The sequence below is a fragment of the Papaver somniferum genome, chromosome 10, assembly GCF_003573695.1.
Source record: "Papaver somniferum cultivar HN1 chromosome 10, ASM357369v1, whole genome shotgun sequence".
Lineage (NCBI taxonomy): Eukaryota > Viridiplantae > Streptophyta > Magnoliopsida > Ranunculales > Papaveraceae > Papaver > Papaver somniferum.
The window spans coordinates 141,909,254-141,930,543 of NC_039367.1; the positions used below are offsets into that span (position 1 = coordinate 141,909,254).

At 36.8% G+C, this 21,290-nt stretch overlaps 1 protein-coding gene, 1 long non-coding RNA gene and 1 pseudogene across 2 annotated transcripts; 1 reads left to right on the forward strand and 2 right to left on the reverse strand.

Moving 5' to 3' along the window:
* Nucleotides 1–12,820: 12,820 nt before the first annotated feature.
* LOC113317660 lies at nt 12,821–14,141 on the reverse strand. The gene is made up of 3 exons (XR_003343820.1): nt 13,560–14,141; nt 13,290–13,344; nt 12,821–13,087 (listed from the first exon to the last, which is right to left on the reverse strand). It is a non-coding gene; the product is annotated as an uncharacterized LOC113317660 (long non-coding RNA).
* A 1,115-nt stretch (nt 14,142–15,256) lies between these two features.
* Nucleotides 15,257–16,558, forward strand: LOC113315871 (annotated as a pseudogene).
* Nucleotides 16,559–16,765: 207 nt separating this feature from the next.
* Nucleotides 16,766–20,066, reverse strand: LOC113318890. Its single transcript, XM_026567172.1, has 8 exons — nt 19,808–20,066; nt 19,274–19,341; nt 18,977–19,124; nt 18,820–18,900; nt 18,313–18,399; nt 18,139–18,224; nt 17,916–18,036; nt 16,766–17,062 (listed from the first exon to the last, which is right to left on the reverse strand). Exons 1-8 carry the CDS (start codon nt 20,039–20,041, stop codon nt 16,982–16,984), a joined length of 906 nt encoding a protein of 301 aa, XP_026422957.1. The 5' UTR covers nt 20,042–20,066; the 3' UTR covers nt 16,766–16,981.
* Between the last annotated feature and the right edge of the window lie 1,224 nt (nt 20,067–21,290).

Sequence of the window (21,290 nt, forward strand, 5' to 3'; positions counted from 1 at the left end):
AATTTTGTGTCTTTGATCTTTCGCTTTTCTTGTTAAACTGGTATAAGCTTAGTTCTACAAATATACACAGCTCAAAGTTTTGTAAACTACATTACAGTATCAGAGGCATGGGAGAGTAGCCTGATTACGTATGTCTTATATAATATGGTAAAGAGGAAAAAGAACTAAAACAGAGCACGGGCAAATTGTACCAAAATTGACTTGTGCTACTTAAACTGAGGGATATCTTATATTTTCCCCAGTGGGAAAACCTTTTGGGACAGCCTTGAAGGCTGTGTATGGCAATGCCCTGGTCTCACATAGTCACATGTTCGTAGAATTAGGTGAGTCTTTGACATATGGTGCGCCGTATTGTGAATTAAGGAATTTTTTTTCTTAAGCCCAGACCATATAGAAACTGGACTGTGAAATTTTGTATGTTGGGCCGCAGAATGTGAAACAGGAGTACACATGTACAAGTACAAAAATGAACAAATAGTGGTGTTATGAATTTCTTTTACATTGTTTTAAATCTTATTGGCAGTAATGAGTAACTGGAATATCTATTTGGTTCTCAGCTTATATTCTTTCAGATTTATGTTGAATTTGTTCACGGATGGAAAAACAGTGCTTTGGGTCCGTTAGAGCGTCCACGGTGGTACGATCAAAACCAAAGATCAAAGACCAAAACAAACGATCAAATTTGAGTTTAGTCTGTAGTGTCACGTTAAGGCAGTGGAGTATATTTAGTCGGGCGGATGTATAATCCACGCTTGCATGTGGAGCGTTGGTATAATCTTCGTTTGGGCCGGGCGGAGATATAATTAACGCTGCTTGTGGGGCGTTGATAAAGAATACGCTTGTTGTGGGGCGTACATATATTTCACGCTCGGAGAAGGGGCGTTTGTATAATCTACGCCTGGTGTGGCGAACGTATAATCAACGCCTGAATCGTTTGTATAATCAACGCCTGACGTGGGGCGGACGTATAATCAACGCATGTATCAGGCGTACGTATAATCAATGCCTGACGTGGGGCGGACGTATAATCAACGCCTGTATCAGGCGTACGTATAATCAACGCCTGACGTAGGGCGGACGTATAATCAACGCCTGACGTGGGGCGGACGTATAATCAACGCCTGTATCAGGCGAACGTATATTCAACGCCTGTTTTGAGGCGTAAGTATAATCAACGCCTGTTTGAGGCGAACGTATAATCAACGCCTGACGTGGGGCGTACGTATAATCAACGCCTCCTCTTCTCTCAGGCGTACATATAATCAACGCTTGGTTTGCAGGCGTACGTATAGTGTTGGACTTCCATTAACACACGTATCTAGCACGTGTGGCATTAAAGCCCGGCCAATCTCTAACCACCACGTATAGCCCACGTGTTCACTTTCCCTTTACCCTAATCTTCTCCGTCTTCTTCTTTTCTTTTCTACCTCCTCTTTGTTTCTTTGTTTCTACCGCCCACAAACACAGCTTCTTAACAAAAACATCACAATGACGAGCATTAAAAGAAAAGAAAAAACCAAGATACTTGATGAACCCGGGTTACAAAAGAGGTATGTTTTTTTTTCTTAATCTCTTTTGTTTTATCCATATTGTTGTATAATTTATTTAGGGTTTATTTGTTAAAATTAGTTTATCTAAAATTTGGTTTTAACGAACAAATATGAATATGAAATTGGTTAAATTTAATTGGGTATGTGTGTTTTATGTTTTTATAGAGATTAATATGTATGTGAAAAAAACCATATTTGATGATTATGTAAATTTGGTTAATTTTTTTTTAAAATAGTTAGAGCTTAAAAAATTTGAGATTAATATTTGTGGGTATGTGTGTTTTATGTTTTTATAGAGATTAATATGTATGTGAAAAAATTGGGTATGTGTGTTTTTGTTTTTATAGAGTTAATTTATTAGAGCTTCCACAGTGGTTGTAAAAATTTATTTGTGGGTATTGTAAAAATTTGATTTGTGGGTATTGTAAATTTTTATTTGATTTATAATCTATTCACTAAAATTTATTAGAGCTTCCACAGTGGTATTGTAAAAATTTGATTTATTATTTTTGGGTATTGTAAAAATCCGTGGTTATGTAGATTATGTGGGAAATAGTTCTCACCCTTCAACTGTTTCAATCAACCTATTTCAATTGAGAGCTTCCTTTTATTGTTTTTCTTCATGTTGTCTGTTGGTAATTAATTTTAGTGAATATGGTTATCAATAATTGTAGTTATGTAAATTATTGGATTAATTTTAAATTATTGTAAATTATTGTAGTTATGTAAATTATTGGATTAATTATTGGTTTTCTGCATGTTGTATGTGAATATGGTTACCAATAATTGAATTTGTATTTTTTTTGAATTTTGAGGTGATTAATTTTAGTTATGTAAATTGTAGTTATGTAAATTTTGGGAGTTACATATGTAGAAGAGCTAATTGCGTGAGTATGGAATTGATTTTTTAGTGATTTTTATGGAATCTTGAAGTGATTAAATTGGGTTGTGGAATCTTGTAATGATTTTGGAAATGCATCGGTGACGATTTAATTTGTGTTTCTGGAATTATAGAATTTGGAATTGATATGGTTTGTGTTAAGGATTTATAGTATTTGGAATATAAATGGTGATGGACTAATAAAAATATTCGTTAATGAGGGTTGGTCTTTTAATAATGTAACTGCATCTATATTGTGTGTGCACAGATGTTGAACAAATTCACAGCGCGTTTCAATGGTCGCGTGAAGACGAACAAGAAACAAAAATCTGTAGCCGAAGAGGATTATAACTTAATCGCTACTGGTACAATTAAGGAGGTTGATATTCCCCGGTTAGGGAGGTTTCCTATACTGCAAGATGATAAACCGCACGCTACTACGGACATCACATTTACAGGGGAGCACAAATTGAAGTATCAACATCGTGGATCTTTGGCATCGGTAATTCATCACTATCAAACTATTTCACAACACTGTCCTAGAGCTAAATATATTATTGAAAAAGCGGGATGGCAAAATTTACTGGACATACAATGTAGCGAAACCAACCATTCAATGGTTGATTATATTGCTGAGCGGTTTTGGGATACAACAAACACTTTTCACTTCCCATTTGGTGAGATGGGATTCACCCCCTAGATTGGCTCATGTTGACTGGACTGAGTATCGGTGATGGGCCTGATGTTCCTTATGATTCGGGGAAGTACCAATTTGAACATGTTCGTGAGCATATCTTTCCGGATATCCAAGATGTCACGCTCTGTCCAAAAGCACCGTCGTGGGTTTCAAATTCAATTACAATTAAATATTTAAGGTCATATTTCTTCGAAGACAAGTTGGTTGCGGCTGAAAATGATAGCACCCTTGCTCATAGAGTAGCAATTGCCTTTTTCATGTATGTTTTGGGACATTTTTTCTTTTCTAATGCAAAGACTTATATTGATGCTGGATGGTTAGCTGCTTTTGAAAATCTTGATGTAGTATCCACGTATGACTGGGGTGGTGCTGCGTTTTCGAAATTGTATGCGGCACTCCGTTTATCTGGGAGGAGACAGAAGGCACTATGTGGTCCATTCCAAGTATTAGAGGTATTCTTTCAATCTAGTTATTTTTCCTCTCATTGTTTATTTTGTTGCTAAGTTATTAAATTGGCTAATTATTTTGATGGAGTAGTTTTGGGGGTATGAATACCTGGGCATATGTCGACCAGAAATCCCAGAGGCGAGTACAGAACAAAAATGGCCCGTATCTTCTAAATGGAATGTACCGAAGAATACAAATGATATTTTCCGTTGTAGGGATTTACTAAGTAAGCTTACTGCTGAACAAGTGACATGGCGCCCATGGGAATCATACAGAGAAGTTCTTGCATCTGATATGGGATGCACGGCTACGCGGCTATCAGACTCGAGATATATTTTCTTACATGGGCATTGTGAGTTAATTTGTAAATTTTATTATATAACATATTTTTTCTATATAACATACTTACTATATAACATACTTTTTTCCTATATAACATACTTACTAAATTCTTATTCCCTTTCTAACTGTACAGCACAACATGTATCTTGGTGAAAGGTGTTGGCGGCAAAACCATTGTACTTTCGCTGTTCCTATAAGACTACACACAGTTATAGGGGATATTGGCAATATTCAAGCCGAACGCCTAAAAAAAGAAGGTTTGGTCGATGCAACAGAGATAGTGCAAGTTGTTAAAGATTATGATATATATTTACAATACTGGACAATGGTAACCAACTCCAAAGATTACGTGACTCATCCTATTTGGGAAGCCCAAACATATGGGTATGTCGGTGACTTGTATACGGTCCCAATTGAACAACCTGTTGAACATGTACATATCCCTCCTCCACATCTATTATCCCACGTAAGTGTACTTTCGACTTTTTATTGTACGTTCGATTTTTGTTGGTATATTTGTACTTATATATTTTATTTTTCTTGACAGCATGAAGCTTACACATTATTTCAAGAAAATGCTGATTTTAATCAACAATTTCGCGAATTTACATTAAAACAAACGAAGGAGAGGATGGACGTTATATGTCGAAAGAAGCAGAAATACAAAGGCTAAATAATGCGAACGTTGATTTGCAGCAACAACTATCTCTTTTCCGTATGCCGCACACTGTCCAACCTCAGCTTGGATACGGTTCCTTTTCCCAAACCCTGCCATCACAAGTTTGGAGTGGTATGAATCAGGATCAGCTTCAACAATGTCCTCAGTCAATACCAATCCGAGAACGCACATGCCTTTTGTGGCACCAAGATCGTCCACTTCGGATAATGATAATATGAAGGGTTAATTTGTTATGACTATTTAGATGACTGTCTTTGGAGTTATCTTTTCTTATCTTATATAGTATAGTCATATCATATATAGTATAGTCTAATCATATATATTGTCATATCAGGTCACTGACAAACACTTTATCTTTTTTGGAAAACACATTTGCGTGAACCCAAAAAAATATCTATTTTTGGTTTTTTTAATGCTCTTGAAAATGGGTTATAAATTAAAGACTGGTTTCACTCAATATATGAATAACAATACATCTCTTCTGCTTCATATAGCAATGGAACACTATGAGAAAACCGCTCATTATTGCTCTTCTGTTTCTTCTTCATCTTCTTCTTCTAATAGTAGTTTTTATTCCTCGGATGATGATGCAATAGCAATTATGCAAAATAACATGGCCGTTAGTTTGGGAGTCCTTGTTACAAATTCAAAATGGCCTCAAACTCGTATCAGAATACCAAGAGATCGTGAGTCAGGGGCTGAACTTCTATGGAACGACTATTTCTCTCCGTACCCAAACCAACCACCCAATGTTTTTCGCAGAAGATTTAGAATGCGTCGACAATTGTTTAACCGGATAGTGGAAGGTGTTACCAATGCAAACAGATATTTTGTTCAAAAGCCCGATGCTTGTGGAGTTTTAGGATTAAACCCTCATCAAAAAGTAACAGCAGCAGTACGAATGTTAGCTTACGGATGTGCGGCAGATGCAATAGACGAGTACTTACGCATAGGAGAAACAACTGTTGGAAGCTACTCGTAGGTTCTGTAAGACGATTGTGAATTGTATGGGAAAGAATATTTGCGTGAACCAACGGCTGGTGATATTGAACTGTTGCTCAAGCAAAACAAAGACCGGGGATTTCCTGGGATGCTGGGTAGTCTAGATTGCATGCATTGGAAATGGGATAAATGTCCGTCGGCAGAATCTGGGGCTTACACCGCGTATAAAGGGAGCGAAAGTATCGTGTTGGAGGCAGTGGTGTCGTATGACCTATGGTTTTGGCATGCTTTTTTTGGTATGCCCGGTTCTAACAAATTAATGTTATGAACCGTTCATTTTTTCGAAGTCTTGTAACAGGAAAAGCACCGCCGGTGAGCTATGAGGTGAACGGACATTCATATGATATGCCGTATTATCTAGGTGATGGAATATACCCAGAGATTCCTACTATTATTACGGCCATTAAACATCCGGTGGTAGGAAAAAGGAAATATTTTCATCGATGCAAGAGGGTGCAAGAAAAGATGTTGAACGGGGATTTGGTGTACTTCAACAACAATTTGGAATCATCAAACAACCTGCAAGAATGTGGAATCCAGATGTGCTTGCCTATATCATGAAAACTTGTATTATCTTACATAATATGATAGTCGAGGATGAGCGTCTACCCGGTGACTGGCCACATGTTTATGAACAACGTAGCAACGCAGCACCGGTTAATATATTAAGAGGCAATAGTGACGAGTTTTCCCAAATTAGAGCTCAGCAACGCCGACGTGCAATGCGTAACAAAGATGCACATATTCGCTTGCGTGATGACTTGATCGAATATATATGGGCAGAATATGGGAATTAAAAATTGTCGTTTGTCATTTCCTTTCTATTATCTCTTTGTATGTAAACATCCTCAAGTTTTAATTAAGGTCGTATGTTTCAAAAAAGTAGAAATTTAATTCAAATCAACGGAAGTAAATTTAAAATCCAAAAATTACATAATAATGCTAATTGTTCAGATATAAGAAATTTAAAACATAATATATAATAATACTACTAATCACTAAATAGGAGAAATAATTAAGGTTTGAACTATTCCGCCTTTGTGTTAAGATTGGTTTCTTTTATTCCGAACTATGTCCGCCCTGCGAAGTCGGAAGTACTCTTGTTGTACAGGTTCCATTTTTTCAAGATCCATCATAATGATGCGAAATTCTTCGTCTTCAGCTTGCTTGGCTATTTTTGCCGCATGTTCAGCTTGTTTTGCTGCAAACTCTGCTGCTCTTTGTTCCATCTTGAATCTTGATTGTGCTTGGTAATGAGTATTGAAATTTTGTTGTTCTTTAATAATTATTCCCATCAATTCCTCTTGGTGACTGGATTTCTCTCTCCCTGTTTTCTTCAATCTTTTTGCTGCTTTTTTCCCCATCTTACGAAGATATGTGTTCTCTATGTCTCCCCCATCTGTGTCGTTACCGGTCTCTCCTTGAGTTGTTGTTTGCGGTCCTTCATCATCTTCCTCGTTATTCTCATAAGTGTCCAAATCATGCGTCGTATCGAATACAAAAGTCGATCGTCGATTATATTTTATATTTTCTAACACAACTGGTAGCACTCTTCGTGCTTAAATTTTTTCCCATCGTTGCATTCCTTGAACCTCTTGTTAACTTCTTCAAGCTGTTAATGTTTTTAAAAACACTTAAGTACATGGGCGCTTATTAAATATTAGAAAACAATGTTGGAAAAATCAAGAATGCTTACCTTCTTTTCAGGACCCCATCCAGTATGATATTCACCTTCAACTTCTGCCTCTTTTGCCGAAAATAACGCCACATCTTTACTTATTCCCTGATATCGTTTTTGCCAAGAACTCCAAGACCGCTCTGGATTATTAGGTAAATGAAGTTCAATATCATCCTTGATACGAGTCCACAACGTCGCCTCTGATTGATCAGCTCCAACACTAGAATCTTGAGATATAGATAAATGAATTTTACACATTGTTACATCTTCGATTGTCGTAAAATTTGGACCTCGTGCTACTCTTGGTGCCATTGTAAGCGAATCCGTGAAAATTTTCCAACTGATTTGAAAGCAGAAACAATATTTCTTCTTATTGGTGTGGATAGTTTGAAGTATTGGTCGTGGGAAAATGTCACAGGAGCTCATGTGTATATATAGGTGTTTCTTCCGAAAAACCGAAATGTCTTCCAAACTTTCCAACGTTCCAAATTATCCAACGTTCCATTTTCTTCAACGTTCCATTTTCTTCAACGTTCCATTTTCTTCAACGGTCGAATTACCAACGGTATAAAAAAATTTCTAAATCAATTTTGTCTAAGTATTTTATTTTTTTTTAAACTCAAGCTTGGGACGTTAACTATATAAACGCCTGGCGTGGGGCGTTAACTATATCAACGCCGGGATGGGGCGTTAATTATATCACCGCCTGGCATGGGGCGTTAATTATATCACCGCCTGTCTGGGGCGTTAACTATATAAACGCCTGGCGTGAGGCGTTAACTATATCAACGCCTGAATGGGGCGTACACTTTATCAACGCCTGGCGTGGGGCGTTAAGAATATCAACGCCGGGCTGGGGCGTTTGTATAATCTTCGTCTGAATGGGGCGTTCATTTTATTAACGCCTGACGTGGGGCGTAAACTTTATCAACGTCCCAACGGGCGAACATTTTATCAACGCCTGGTTCAGGCGTAACTTATATACACGCCTCTTTATGGGGCGGTGACTTTACGTACGTTTCACAACAGGCGTAGATTATATATACGCCCGATGCCAAACGGTGATTATACCTCCGCTCCATTATATATAGTTTTGGTCTTGGTCCCAGACCAAATATGATCTGGAATTTGGTTTTGGTCCAGATTTTAGTCTTTACTCCGTCCCGTTGCGTCTCGTCCCTGAATCATAATTATAGGTTTACTCGTCCATTACAGTTGCTCTTAGGGAATGATTTTCATCATGAGAAACAGTGCAATACACTTATCTAGGGGTAATTGCCTATTTCTGTGTTGTTGCTTAGAATTTCACAAAGCACAGCTCAAATAAAAAATTCTCACTAACTAGTGTGTTGTCTATTAAGTTAGAAGAAAAATGTAGATACATGACGAATACCAAAAGACTAGAGGAAAAATAGAGTTAAGCTACACCGAAGGGAAATCTTTACACTTCTCTGATGGACCCTTCTGGAAGAGCCTTGTGAAATGCCCATCAACTTGTAGGTCCTGATCATTCAATTCCAAGCCTTGTAAAGCTGCCAAATCCCCCAGTGTTGCCTCTCATTCCTACTCCATCCCCAAACGATCAATTGTGATCATGCTGAAATGTATAGTATAGCCATACCTAATTGTATGTCTAAAACATCGTTATCGCCTTTTTGTGGATCGTAAAAACTCATGTAACCTAGTTTGTCTCATCGATGCCTTCTTTTGTGTCTCCACTTTGACTTCCGCTCAATCCTTTTATTTTTCTATATTTCCTGCACAGGTCGATTGTGAGTAAACAATTGAACGTAAAATAATCAAGCTTCATAACGTAATTTTTAGCTAATTTGTAGACGTGAAAGCTATATTTCACCTTTTATTTATATGAGATGACTAAGTATATTATTTGATTATCTCGAGTTTACTCCAACACCTTAGAAGTTCATTTAAATTAACTTGTTATTTAACCAGATTTTCAGGCGCATTCCGGAAAGGCGGCCTTCGATCAGAAAATCCAATCCATGCTTATAGCCTTTATGAGTAATATTTCATTTTTATTTTTTTGAAATAGGCCTTTGTATGCAAATAATACTTGTTCACTCCATTTTCATTGTACACAGATTAATACTTAATTTACAGACCACTTCGAAAGTATTTTGCATTTGTATTGAATGAGGGATTTACGGCAAATAACAACACATGGAAACATTGACAATGCTGATTTTCTGTAGCAGAAAAAGGCAACATACAAATCAGTGTGGCCGAACAAGCGAAAAGGGGACAATGGGTTCAAGGAATAGAATCGAATTCCAAGACTTGAGTAAAGGCAACAGACTTTCCCGCTCCATCATTTCTACCTAGCCTGTCTGTGAAAGGTTCCCACATCGCTATAATCCGCTTAATTAACTTAAATATAATAGGGAAAGACCGCTCCATTCATTGCCAATTGGTTTTGAAGTAGATGCCCGCAGACTTTAACATGGTATCAGAGCTAAGCCCCAGACCTAGACCTGCGTAGGTCGAGTTACCGGCCGAAGTGTTTAACCGATTTTGTCACTTATACACCTGGGATGTAGGACAGTGTCGATACTGGCTGAGGTGTTACCTCTGATTTAGTCACTCACTTGTGTACACCTTTTATCGATGGACTGGTAACTCGTACGTAGGTCCACATGTGATGTCCAGTGACTGGCCTTACACGTGAGGGGGCGTGTGAAAGGACAAATAATCTCACATTGCTATAATCCGCTTAATTAACTTAAATATAATATGGAAGGGCCGCTCCACTCATTGCCAATTGGTTTTCAGTTGGATGCCCGCAGACTTTAACATGGTATCAGAGCTAAGCCCCAGATCTAGACCTGCGTAGGCCGAGTTACTGGCCGAAGTATTTAACCGATTTTGTCACTTGTACACCTGGGATGTAGGCCAGTGCTGATACTGGCCGAGGTGTTACCCCTGATTTAGTCACTCACTTGTGTACACCTTTTACCGATGGACTGGTAACTCGTACGTAGGTCCACGTGTGAGATCCAGTGACTGACCTTACACGTGAGGGGGCGTGTGAAAGGACAAATGTCCCACATCGCTATAATCCGCTTAATTAACTTAAATATAACACGGAAGGACCGCTCCACTCATTGCCAATTGGTTTTGAGTTTGATGCCCTCCGACTTTAACAATCTTTTATCTCTAAGAGTCGAATCATTCAAGACCCACTTTTTCTTTCACTCTCAAATTTCTATAGCCAGCCATGGGAATGAGCAACAAAGTGATAGGAATGCTAATCTTCATAGAATCACTATGTTGAATACCCCTGAGTGATAATTTTAGTATTTTGGTTATCTGAATAACCTGATATTGAGTGTTCCATGATAAACAGAACGGCTTGTGAAGTTTTTTTGTGTCAGGCTACAAAATGCCAAAGAGGAGTGCTTTTGTACAACAAACAGTGGAGTTACGAATTTCTGTTGCATTCTGTATATTTTCGAACTATTGCGCAGCATAGGCAATAACTTCTTTGATTTTGATAGTCGTATATCGAATATTCATTGCCTTCTCAAACACAATGTTCCAAAAGAAAACCATTAGTTTAAGCTTAATTTTTGAGTTTTTTTCTCTTTTTTTGTTAGTTGAAATGTCATGATTGCTAAAGGTTGGTACCAGCATTAGTAGGGCTGGTACTACTTGAGTGATCCAATGGCTAGGATCACTTATAACTCTTTTATCTTATATGAAATGGTATCGGTCCTGCAAATTAGAAGTACGATACATAATAACCACGTGAAAAATAGGAATATAAAAATTAAAACATTTCTCTCCTAAATGTGCAAACATTATCATGCAAAATGATGATTTTTTTTCGGAAAATGGGTCATTTGTCCAAATATTTTTAAATCACGGTTAAAATGGACGAGTAAAAAATAGTTTGGGTGAAATGGCCAAAAAAAAAATAGTAAGGATGAAACTAGCTTAAATTTAAAAAATAGCAAGGATGAAACTGGATACATCCCATGTAAATTAAAAATAAGAAAAAATATTTGAAAATGGGCACGATGAAACTGGTTACATCATGCCTATTTTTACATTTTTGAAAATTTAAATAGTATCAAAATCTAACCGTCCATTTCACCACGGAATTGTTGATTTTGGTCTTTTTAACCAATTTTGTGTTTTTTTTTGTTATCAGTGCTAACCTTTTCTTACTCTCCCAGAGACTCCAAACGCTCCAAAACCCCTCTAATTCATTTGTTATGAAGTTATATTTACTTTTAATCCCTACCTCAATCATTGTATTATCTCTGTAGTTTACTCGTCTCCAATACCTTAGAAATTCATTTAAATTACCTTTCTATTTAACCTTTTTTTTTTTTGTTGCATTTTCAAAAATCCAATCACACTAGCTTATGCCTTTATATATAATACAAGTTCTGTAAACCCGCGCAATTGTGCGGGCTAGTTTATTCTTGTCAATATCTTTTCCTACTCGAAACAGATATTACAAATAGTCTCCAATACTGCATCGCACTTGTTACCGTTATGTTAGAAAAAGTGGAGTTATGATCAAAATCTGGTAGCCACGCTAAGATGACTAACGTGATCAAAATATTCATGACTATACGAACAGATGATTTGGGAGAACATGCAATACCTTTAGCCATTGGAAGCAACAATATCACAATTCCGTGGGCTTATAGATTCTACTTCGTGAAGTCTCAAATAATGCGTCGCCCTTGTTATTCTTGTACAACAAAAAGTGGGTTTCTGATCAACATCTGGTAGCCACACTAAGATCACTAACATGAATGAAGATCCCTTATTCTTCACCAAGTGCTAACACATTTATCAAAAGCTGCAAACATCAAACAAAAAACAAAACAAAAAAAGTGATCGGACAAATGTATAAGCAATATCAAGTGAATCCACGAGTCTTTCCTCTTCAGCAAGTGCTGGCCAAGATTTAACACCCATTACAGGAACTTCACTGCCATCTTTGGTCGTTAAATAATCACAACATTATTCAAACCTGCTCCATATCCATCAATCGCAGGGCTTTTACATGGTGGAAGAAATTGATTTAAATGATACACTTGGAACATACAATGATGACTGCTTTGTAGGAAAATTAGTTGTGGGAAGTAATGTAAAAGAAAGCAGTGGGGATAGACTATAGAGAATAGATTGTCAGAATTAGGGGAAAAGGTACAATCCATGTATCGAAGTTGAATGAATTGTTTACTGTAAATTAGAGAAAGTGCGGATGGCTGAAAGACGAAGATATTATACGTTGGTTGTTACCTACCACCCGTACAATGCAGTGTAAGACTTTCTTCTAAGAATCCAATATGAATGTAGACGATAACCTAATTACAGAATATTAGATTTTTTTCCTGTAGAAAAAAGAAATAAATTTGCAACTAATGAGTTAAAGCATACAAATTAAACTCATCCATGAATGAAAACACGCATCACTCTTGACTATTCAATGCATTACACATCTCAATATCTTATCTGTTTGACCCAAAGATTCTTTTACAAGCACAACCATAAGAGAAGTGAACTATGATTTTTAATTGAATCAACATCAAACTTAAATAATACATCAATGAAAATGCATGATGTGACATCAATGAAAATGCATGATGATGTGAAGGAGAAATAACGATGGTATATAAAGATTTTCCTTGAAGCGGCATGACCAAAGATGCACTAAAGGAAGTCCTTGTAGATGTTGTTCGCATTGCTACATGTATGATATGCCTTATTCTTCTTTTGAATCATCTTTCTTCCTCGTTTCCTTTTTCTCCTCTTCGTCAACCTTACCATTATCCTATATAAATGACACCAGAAACCCCAAATTCAGAACTCAAAACAAATCAAGAACCGGAAACATTACCAACAATATATGAGACATGAAATATCTGTATAAAAGTAGTTGAAAACCTGAAACTTAATAGGTCAGCGGTTCGCAAATAATTTAGTTTTAACATACAGAATGGTTGTAACTTCAACAATTTCATGGAAGTTCTTACCTTAAATCTCCAATTCCATGCCACCGAGATTTAGCGTCGCCTTCACCTCCGGATCCTGGTATTTCTTTTGGTTAGGTCGATGATGATCAAAAGTATGGTTTAAAAAAAAAAGGAATTAGACATCTGACAGGCCATGAGGGGGATTTTCTCACATTTAAATTGGCGATCAACTGATGATGTTCAATAAAGGACTAAGGAATTTGGGCCACCGTTAAAACTAAAGCAGAAAAGAGTAAAAAAGATAAGTGTCTTTCTGTGTGCAAACATTACCTTCGATTGGTTGACAGAGAAAATTTGCAGGGTTGGACTCCGTCTGATATGTAGTATGTTACTATGTAACACTCATGTTTCTCCGTGGGATATTCACTCCAGTGATCCAATTATGTGATCCTCAAACGGATGATGCTTTAAGCAACATAATGTAAAGTGCCAAATTATGAAACACGTTTTAAAACTGTTCAGAAATAGATCTCAAGTCGCGAAGCAATAATATTCTAATAGTTGCAAAATGACGAACTTATGGAATTTCGTCAAGCACTTCATTTTCAACCCTCGTGAACTTTTTACAAACATTAAATCAACAATGAGATTTATCATCCGATAGAGAAAAACTTTACTTCCAACCCTCATGAACTTTTTACGAACACTAAATCAACAATGAGATATATGAGCAGTAAGTCAACAACCAAATTGTACAGAGAAAACTGGCGTCGAATCGGCCGACTGTGCTACATATATAAGTTACTGACCGATAAATTGCAACCTTTCAAGAAAACCTCTTCAGAACTAAGAGAACGGATTCTTAGGATGTGTCTTCTTCATAGAACGATTTGAAAGGTCGTTCCTTTTCGATTCTTCTGGATCTCCTCAAATCTACTACGGTGACAACACATCGGACAAAAAAATTGAAATATATGCTATGAGGCCGACACGTCAGCATAAACATTCTCCTTTATATTAAGAAGAATTGATTGGTATACTTGTCCATTTCATTTTCATGGTACTTAGCGCAAATAACCGATGCAAGCACGGACGAAAGGACAAAAGTTACAAAACATACAAAAAAACCTGATGTTGAATATGATTTTACATGTCAAGCCTTTGGCAAAAACCAGGTTGTAGCCTCATATACCGGAATCTACGTTATATGGAACTAGTGGTGGAATTTTTTATGCAGTAGTGGACACAAAAGACGAGTGTTAGATAATGAAGGGCCAAGTTTAACTGGTTGAAGGGACAATAATTGATGATTCTCATGTTCCCTTCTTCTATTAGATAAGGGTTCGAACCCGTAATTACCAAACCAGATCCTATTTAAAGGGGTTTGGATGTAGCCCAGGGCCATTGTTAACCTATTAGAAATAAAGAAAAAGAATAGCAAATATATATTAGACCCAGGTAAGTTTTGGAGCCAATTTCCATGCGGGAGTGGTAAGCAACTGGCTCCACTTTTACTCTTGGATTTGCCGTTCAATGGATCTACGGTATTTCATATCTCCCTCTCTGTGTATTCGGGCAAATGCATTCCGGTTGCTGTCATTCTTCAACTCAGGATACAACCTTTTCCAGTAACTGTAAACAGAGTGTAATAAAAACGAACGTAATGCAGAATTGGAAGATGGTATTTCCATATGGAATTAAATGGATGCAAAGGACAAATGAAGTCACCATCCTCTATCTTCAAGCCAAACGTCAAACATCAACACACATCCCATGTCTATCCAACCAGCCAACTCCTAGCGTACCATTATTTCTCATATATAAACCAAATATATTCTATGTCTTTTTCCAAGTTATATGACTTCATCTCTCAACTCTTGAAAGAAAAAACTCCTTAAAACTGCAAACACTTCTTTAAAAGCAACACACTTTCTCACTCATCATTTCCACCAAGTTAATCTCTCTCTTTCTTTCTCAGAATCAAGTGTAGATTCAAGACCCATTTTTTCTTTCACGCTCCACAGCCAGCCATGGGAATGAGCAACAAAGTAACAGCAATCCTAAACTTCATAGCTTTACTATGTTCAATACCCTTGATAACTTCAGGAATTTGGTTATCAAAAAAAGCAGATAACCAGTGTGTTCATCTCTTTAGATGGCCAGTTCTTATACTTGGAATACTTCTTCTCATTGTATCATTAGCTGGGTTTGTTGGATCTTATTGGAATAGACAAGGCTTTTAGCTTTTTACTTATTCTCCATGGCTGCACTCATAGTGGTACTTATTTTACTCATATTCGCTTTTGTTGTAACTAGACATGATGGTAGTTACATAGTTCCTGGTAGAGGTTATAAAGAGTATAGAGTTGAAGGTTACTCTTCTTGGCTTAGAAATTATGTTACTGAATCTGAAAATTGGAGTAAAGTTAGAAGTTGTCTTGCTCAAACTGATGTCTGCACTGAACTTGGTCAAGAGTATTCATCTGCTGATCAGTTTTTCTCTGATCATATATCTCCACTTCAGGTACTATTATCTCAAAAATTAGCAAGTGCCAAAAAAATTTGTTAAATTCTTTTTCTGATTACAGATCTAAGCTTATTTGGGTGTTTGGTTTTTTGAAATTTCAGTCAGGTTGCTGTAAACCACCAACTATTTGTGGTTTCACATACATTAATCCGACGTTCTGGGTCAATCCGGCGAACCCAACATCTGATACTGATTGCTTAGTGTGGAGCAATGATCAACATCAGTTATGCTATGAATGCAAAGCTTGTCAAGCAGGAGTATTAGGGAACTTAAGACAAGAATGGAGGAAAGCTAATATAGCTTTGATAATTACAGGTTGTGGTTCTTATATGTGTTTACACAATTGGTTGCAGTGCATATAAAAATGCACAAACTCAAGAACTCTTTCGCCGATACAAGGATGGTTGGGCATGATGCATAAACCCTTGCCAGACCAGGGTTTTCTGTTCTTATTTCAGGTTCAAAGCACTTATTTATTCTAGTTTTGATTGTTATTCTTTGCTCCATATTGAAATCTGTCAGTAGTTTTATGTGCATATTTCCCTTCTTTTAGAATTCTTCATGCTTTTGAGGCTGACAAGTTGGTGGATTGCCCTTGAAATGCTGAATTCATATGTTTAATGCAAAAGCCTAGAATCAAATGAAGAAAGAATCCTTATCTTATTAGAATCGATTGCTTATGAAGTTCTGTGGATGCTGCTGTTTTTAATGGTTATTTATTCCAGACTTTCCAGTTGTATATCAAGACAAATGTTCTTGTTCTGCACTTCTGTTCTTAATCTTTATTTTATAATCAACTGAGACTGTCTGAGAGCTTAAGACAATTTTAGTGTTCCTAAAACAAATGTCTGAAATGTGGTTCCAGTGCTAGATTCAAGATTTATGCTGCTTTTAATGGCACCGATGGACACCGACAATTTTCACCGAGTGTTCGGGCATAAAAACAAAACGTATTCATCCTATGTTAAATTGCTGATATGTGTAAGTAAATCGTTCAGTCCCATTAACCAATGAGAAGCTTAAGAAGTAGTCACTATTCAATATGAATTACTGATTTGCATTCATTTCTAATACAAAAAAATGTATTAATGAAACCGTAAAGACAAACAGAACTCTTTCCTGACCAGATGAAGGAATTTTGTTACCGAAACCATTCATTTATATCCCTGAACAGATATTGTTCTTGCATGCTTGGAAAAAAAGTAAATTTCATTATATTGACTGCTTAAGCTGTATTATTTACCTTTCGAGAATACACGATATACATTGGATCTGAACGCCCAGGATTAGGAGATATATCAAGTGCCTGCAACAGTAGAGAAATCCATTAATCAACATAGAAAAGGTCTACCACTGATTATCGAAGTCTGTGGTCAGACCTACTACTGTATGGAAGATCATATAAGGCTTTATACAAAAATAAAGCAAACAAAAGAATCTGAAAAGTTTGAATTCAGGATTTGACACTCTAAAAAGCAGGGGTCTGATATCTAAGTGACCACTATGAGTATTAGATTCCAAGTTGTGATTGACCGCATCTGAAAAGTTTGAATTCACAATTTGAAACTCTGAAAAGTGAGGGTCTGAAATATAAGTAACCAGTGACCACTGTGAGTATTAGATTCCTAGTTGCAGCCATTTGGATTTCGGACACCGTCTGATCCTAATTGGCTGAACCCAGATTAGTAGGTCTCAAAAACTCGAGAACAATCTGACTTTCTCTGGGAGGGTATCTCCTACAACCTGAACCTGAGCCTAAAACTTGATGAGGCCTGTTGGGACCGTTTCTCATGTGACAGATTAAGCCTCAAAAACCTGAATGTGATCCCTGTAGTTTTAGGACAGACGAAATGAGTCCAAGATTCAGTGGATTGGGCTAGTTTTACTTGCTGGTTTCTTTGTCTGGCACCATAACAATTGGCACTCAAATATACCCCTGTCAAATTTTCGAATGCGCCCAGGTAGACTGAATGGATTGCCATCTTAGCAAGAACCATTTAGAGATATAACAATGTCTAACACAGTTACAAAGTCTCAATCAGATATCTGGACCAGTAATTCACATATATTTAACAGGACAAGAGCAAGTTGTATCTGTCGTCTCACTTGATAAGGTTCAAAAGATTATTTTTAAAAGATTTGGAAAGTGAAAATAGTACCTGAGGAGGTTCAAAACCACCGGCATAGTGAAAATAAGACCCAACAATCAGAACGTGATGAGGATCACCAGTTGATGTCCAAATAGAGATTGCTTTTGTGAAGAAACACCGATTAGAGAAACTGAACACCGTAGCCATTGCAAAGAATCACTTACAGCAATTGCGAAAGAGAAAAATGTGTATCTACTATTGGATGCTAAACAAAGTAAACAAATAAAAATACCTCATTATAGCTAAACCGCCTGGCTTAAGAACTCTACACATCTCTTTGAAAACATCAATTGGCTTCGTCAGATAATCAACACTAACCTGCAAGATAAATACATTCCACATTCTATTACAATGTTCATATGCCTTTCTTTATTCTCCAACAAATTAAAAGGATTTCTGTACTTACCACATTAGTTATGACATCAAAAGAATTATCTTCAAATGGAAGTTTGGGGTCTACATTTAGATCTTGTACAATATACTCTGTGAGAACCTGCAAAACAGTCCATTTCATAAGAGACCTACACAAACCGAGACTGTTTAGTTAATGCAATTTACTGTAATATCACATAGGTTGAGACAGGGAAATCGCAACATGGTACCGAATGTGTCAACATGTCACTTCCAGAATTTTCAATGGCCCATAACATCAGGTGGATTCAAAATTTTGGACCATAGGTCGTGGGCACCAGCTAAATAATCCATTCAATAAATTGCACCATCATTTTTTATAATACAGAACTGTGGAAGGTAAGAGTCGTAAGACTAACCCCAGTCCTGCCCATTTGTGCTTACTCATATCTATAGCTTCAAGGATATCAAATACTGACCCATAACTGAAAAGCAAGTAAAGTCTCTCATATGTTATCACAGATGAGCATGTTTGTATTTAACAGAAAATTTTGGACCTTACTGGATTTCTTTTAAGCTCTTCTTCATTCATACCCATGCCAACAACTTTGTCTTGCTTGTATCCTGCTGGAAAATGGCTTACCTACAAACACAGAAAAGTTCATTAGACATAACTTAAGTAGCCCAAAAAAGAACAAAGAAGCACAAAATCTTCTTACCCAGCTGCTGCACAAATCCAGTAGACTTATTCCAGGCGTGTTGCTAGGAGGGAAAACCTTTGAATAGTACTTAGTAAGTGCAGCGATAGCAGGATCATCTATATGCGTCACAAACCGTGGACTTTCGTAAAAAGCCAAATCTGATGACCTACCAAAACCATCTGATTTAGAATTAAAATTCATAGCAAAAATTCAGTGTTTAATCAATACATTGAATTTTACACAATCAATCTAACCGAACTACAACTGCATTCTCATTTTACTTCTGCACTAAAGTAGCATAAGTTAGAGACATACTCATCAAACCGCTGAAAGTCCTCCGCTGTATAGGGAAAATCAGCTGGCCAATCTACATTCTTCAGTATCTATTGACACAAGACCCAAACACAACCAAATTACAATCTACAGAAGCAGAAATGGCTCAATGCATACAATTCTTCGCGAAAAATTCAACTAAACCCTGGCATCTCTGAAGTGAAATATTGATGCACATATGAAAATTGGGGACTGAAATTCAATCCCCCACTAGCATTTCTTACTCATTTAGCTTCACCCAATCATCAAAAATCAAAATTGGACAAATCCCAATTGTTTAAAACCCCAAAAAGTACATGAAAGTTCCATTATTTCACCCAGTAGCAATCAAAAAACCCTAAATTCTACTGCAAAAACCTCTCTAAATTAAATTTTTCAACAAACCCACAACTTAAAAACCTTAGATTATCTCTTTCACATAATCAAAATCAAAACTTTGAGGAAACCCATTACTCAAAATCATGTAAATTACAAGATAAAAAGGAAAAAGGAGATGAAATTTTATTTTTGACTAACCTCTTCAATTGGGGGAGCACTTGGTTGTTTAGCGGAAGCTAGGAAATATTTCCCTCCGCCACCAGTACTGCTGCTATTACCAGCCATTTTCAAGAACTGGTTACCTAGAAATGGAGTTCCAATTCCTAATAGTAGTCTCCGACCAACCCTAGACTGTTGAACTTTGAGACATTTGAGTTCTGAAGAGATGGTTGGAAGAGTTCGAAGTCCATATCCAAGACGAAGTAGAGCCATCTGGTTATTGGTTAATAACCGTTATCTTTTCGTTTTGACTGGACATTTTATATTAGAAAAATGGTACGTCCTCGAGATCCTTAAATGGACGTTTTGAAGGCGAGCTAGGCTCCTTAATGAAAGTCACCCGATTCTAGAACTGGACCTCTAACCATAGGCTTACAGTGCTGGAGTTTAGGGGCTAATCCAATTGCTCAGGCTAGTCCCTCTTGGTTAAACTTGGAAAACTCTAGACATGGGACAATTGTTAGTGTCCAGATATGGGACAATAAAGCGGACCTTTAATCATCCCCTCTTCACCCCGCTACTAATCCCGATGTTAGAATCATTCCCCTCTCAATCATTAGGATTGTGCCACCTCATGTCTCAGATCTGGACAAGGCCCTGTTGTCCCAACTGTAGGCTCTCCCGTTAAAACTCGGGATATAAAAGCTTTCCGTGTTTTAACTAACGTAGGTTAATCTTGCTGATCAAGAACCTGGCTCTCATAATGAGGTATAAAACGTTTGATTTGATGTAACTTTCAGACGTTCAATAGAAACACCTGGGATAGTTTAAGCCTGATTTCATATAATGATATGAAGCATTTTTGTTTGGGATGTCTGATTTCTTTATGTTTAAAGGGGGAGGATCCAATGAAATAGTTATATTGACATAATCATGACATAGTTTTGTCATTTTTTCTACAAAATCCAAGCAACAACGAGTTTGAAGCTAATTTTTTGGTGACATGTTCCACTTATATAATTTGATATTCCTGCCAAAAATAAGAGTATTTCAATACATGAAACTTCACAATCCACAAAATTTAATTTCAACCATTAATCTTCAATGGTTGATATTCAAAATGGTACATGGTAGTCTTTACTGTTAAGAATACGAACCTAAGGAATTGTTTCAAGTATACGTGACTTACTACAAGTCGGAGGCGTGGGAATACAGATAGAACTAGGTGAAACTATAGCTTTAGTTGCTTTGTCTTAATTATACGAAGTTGGTTTAGATTTTGTATAACGGCTTAATCCTGAGAGTATTCAATTCTAGACAAGGTCCCGGGGTTTTTCTGCATTTGTGGTTCCTCGTTAACAAAATCTTGCTGTGTCTTTTACTTTTCTATTTCCGCAATTATAATTGTTTTATTATAATTAGAAGTAAAATACACAAACGTTAATTCTTATTTACTTGATAGCAATTCTATTGTGTTTGGTTAAGTCTGAACCTTTATCAAGTAAACATACTTCGTTGTTGC

Excerpts from the sequence above, each read along its gene's own strand:
- LOC113318890 (XM_026567172.1), bottom strand. The coding sequence starts at position 20,041 with ATGGCTCTACTTCGTCTTGGATATGGACTTCGAACTCTTCCAACCATC. Across the intron at positions 19,125-19,273 it reads GACTTTCAGCGGTTTGATGA|GTCATCAGATTTGGCTTTTT; the intron begins GTATGTCTCTAA and ends TGGTTTTGGTAG. Across the intron at positions 17,063-17,915 it reads GTGGTTTTGAACCTCCTCAG|GCACTTGATATATCTCCTAA; the intron begins GTACTATTTTCA and ends CTACTGTTGCAG.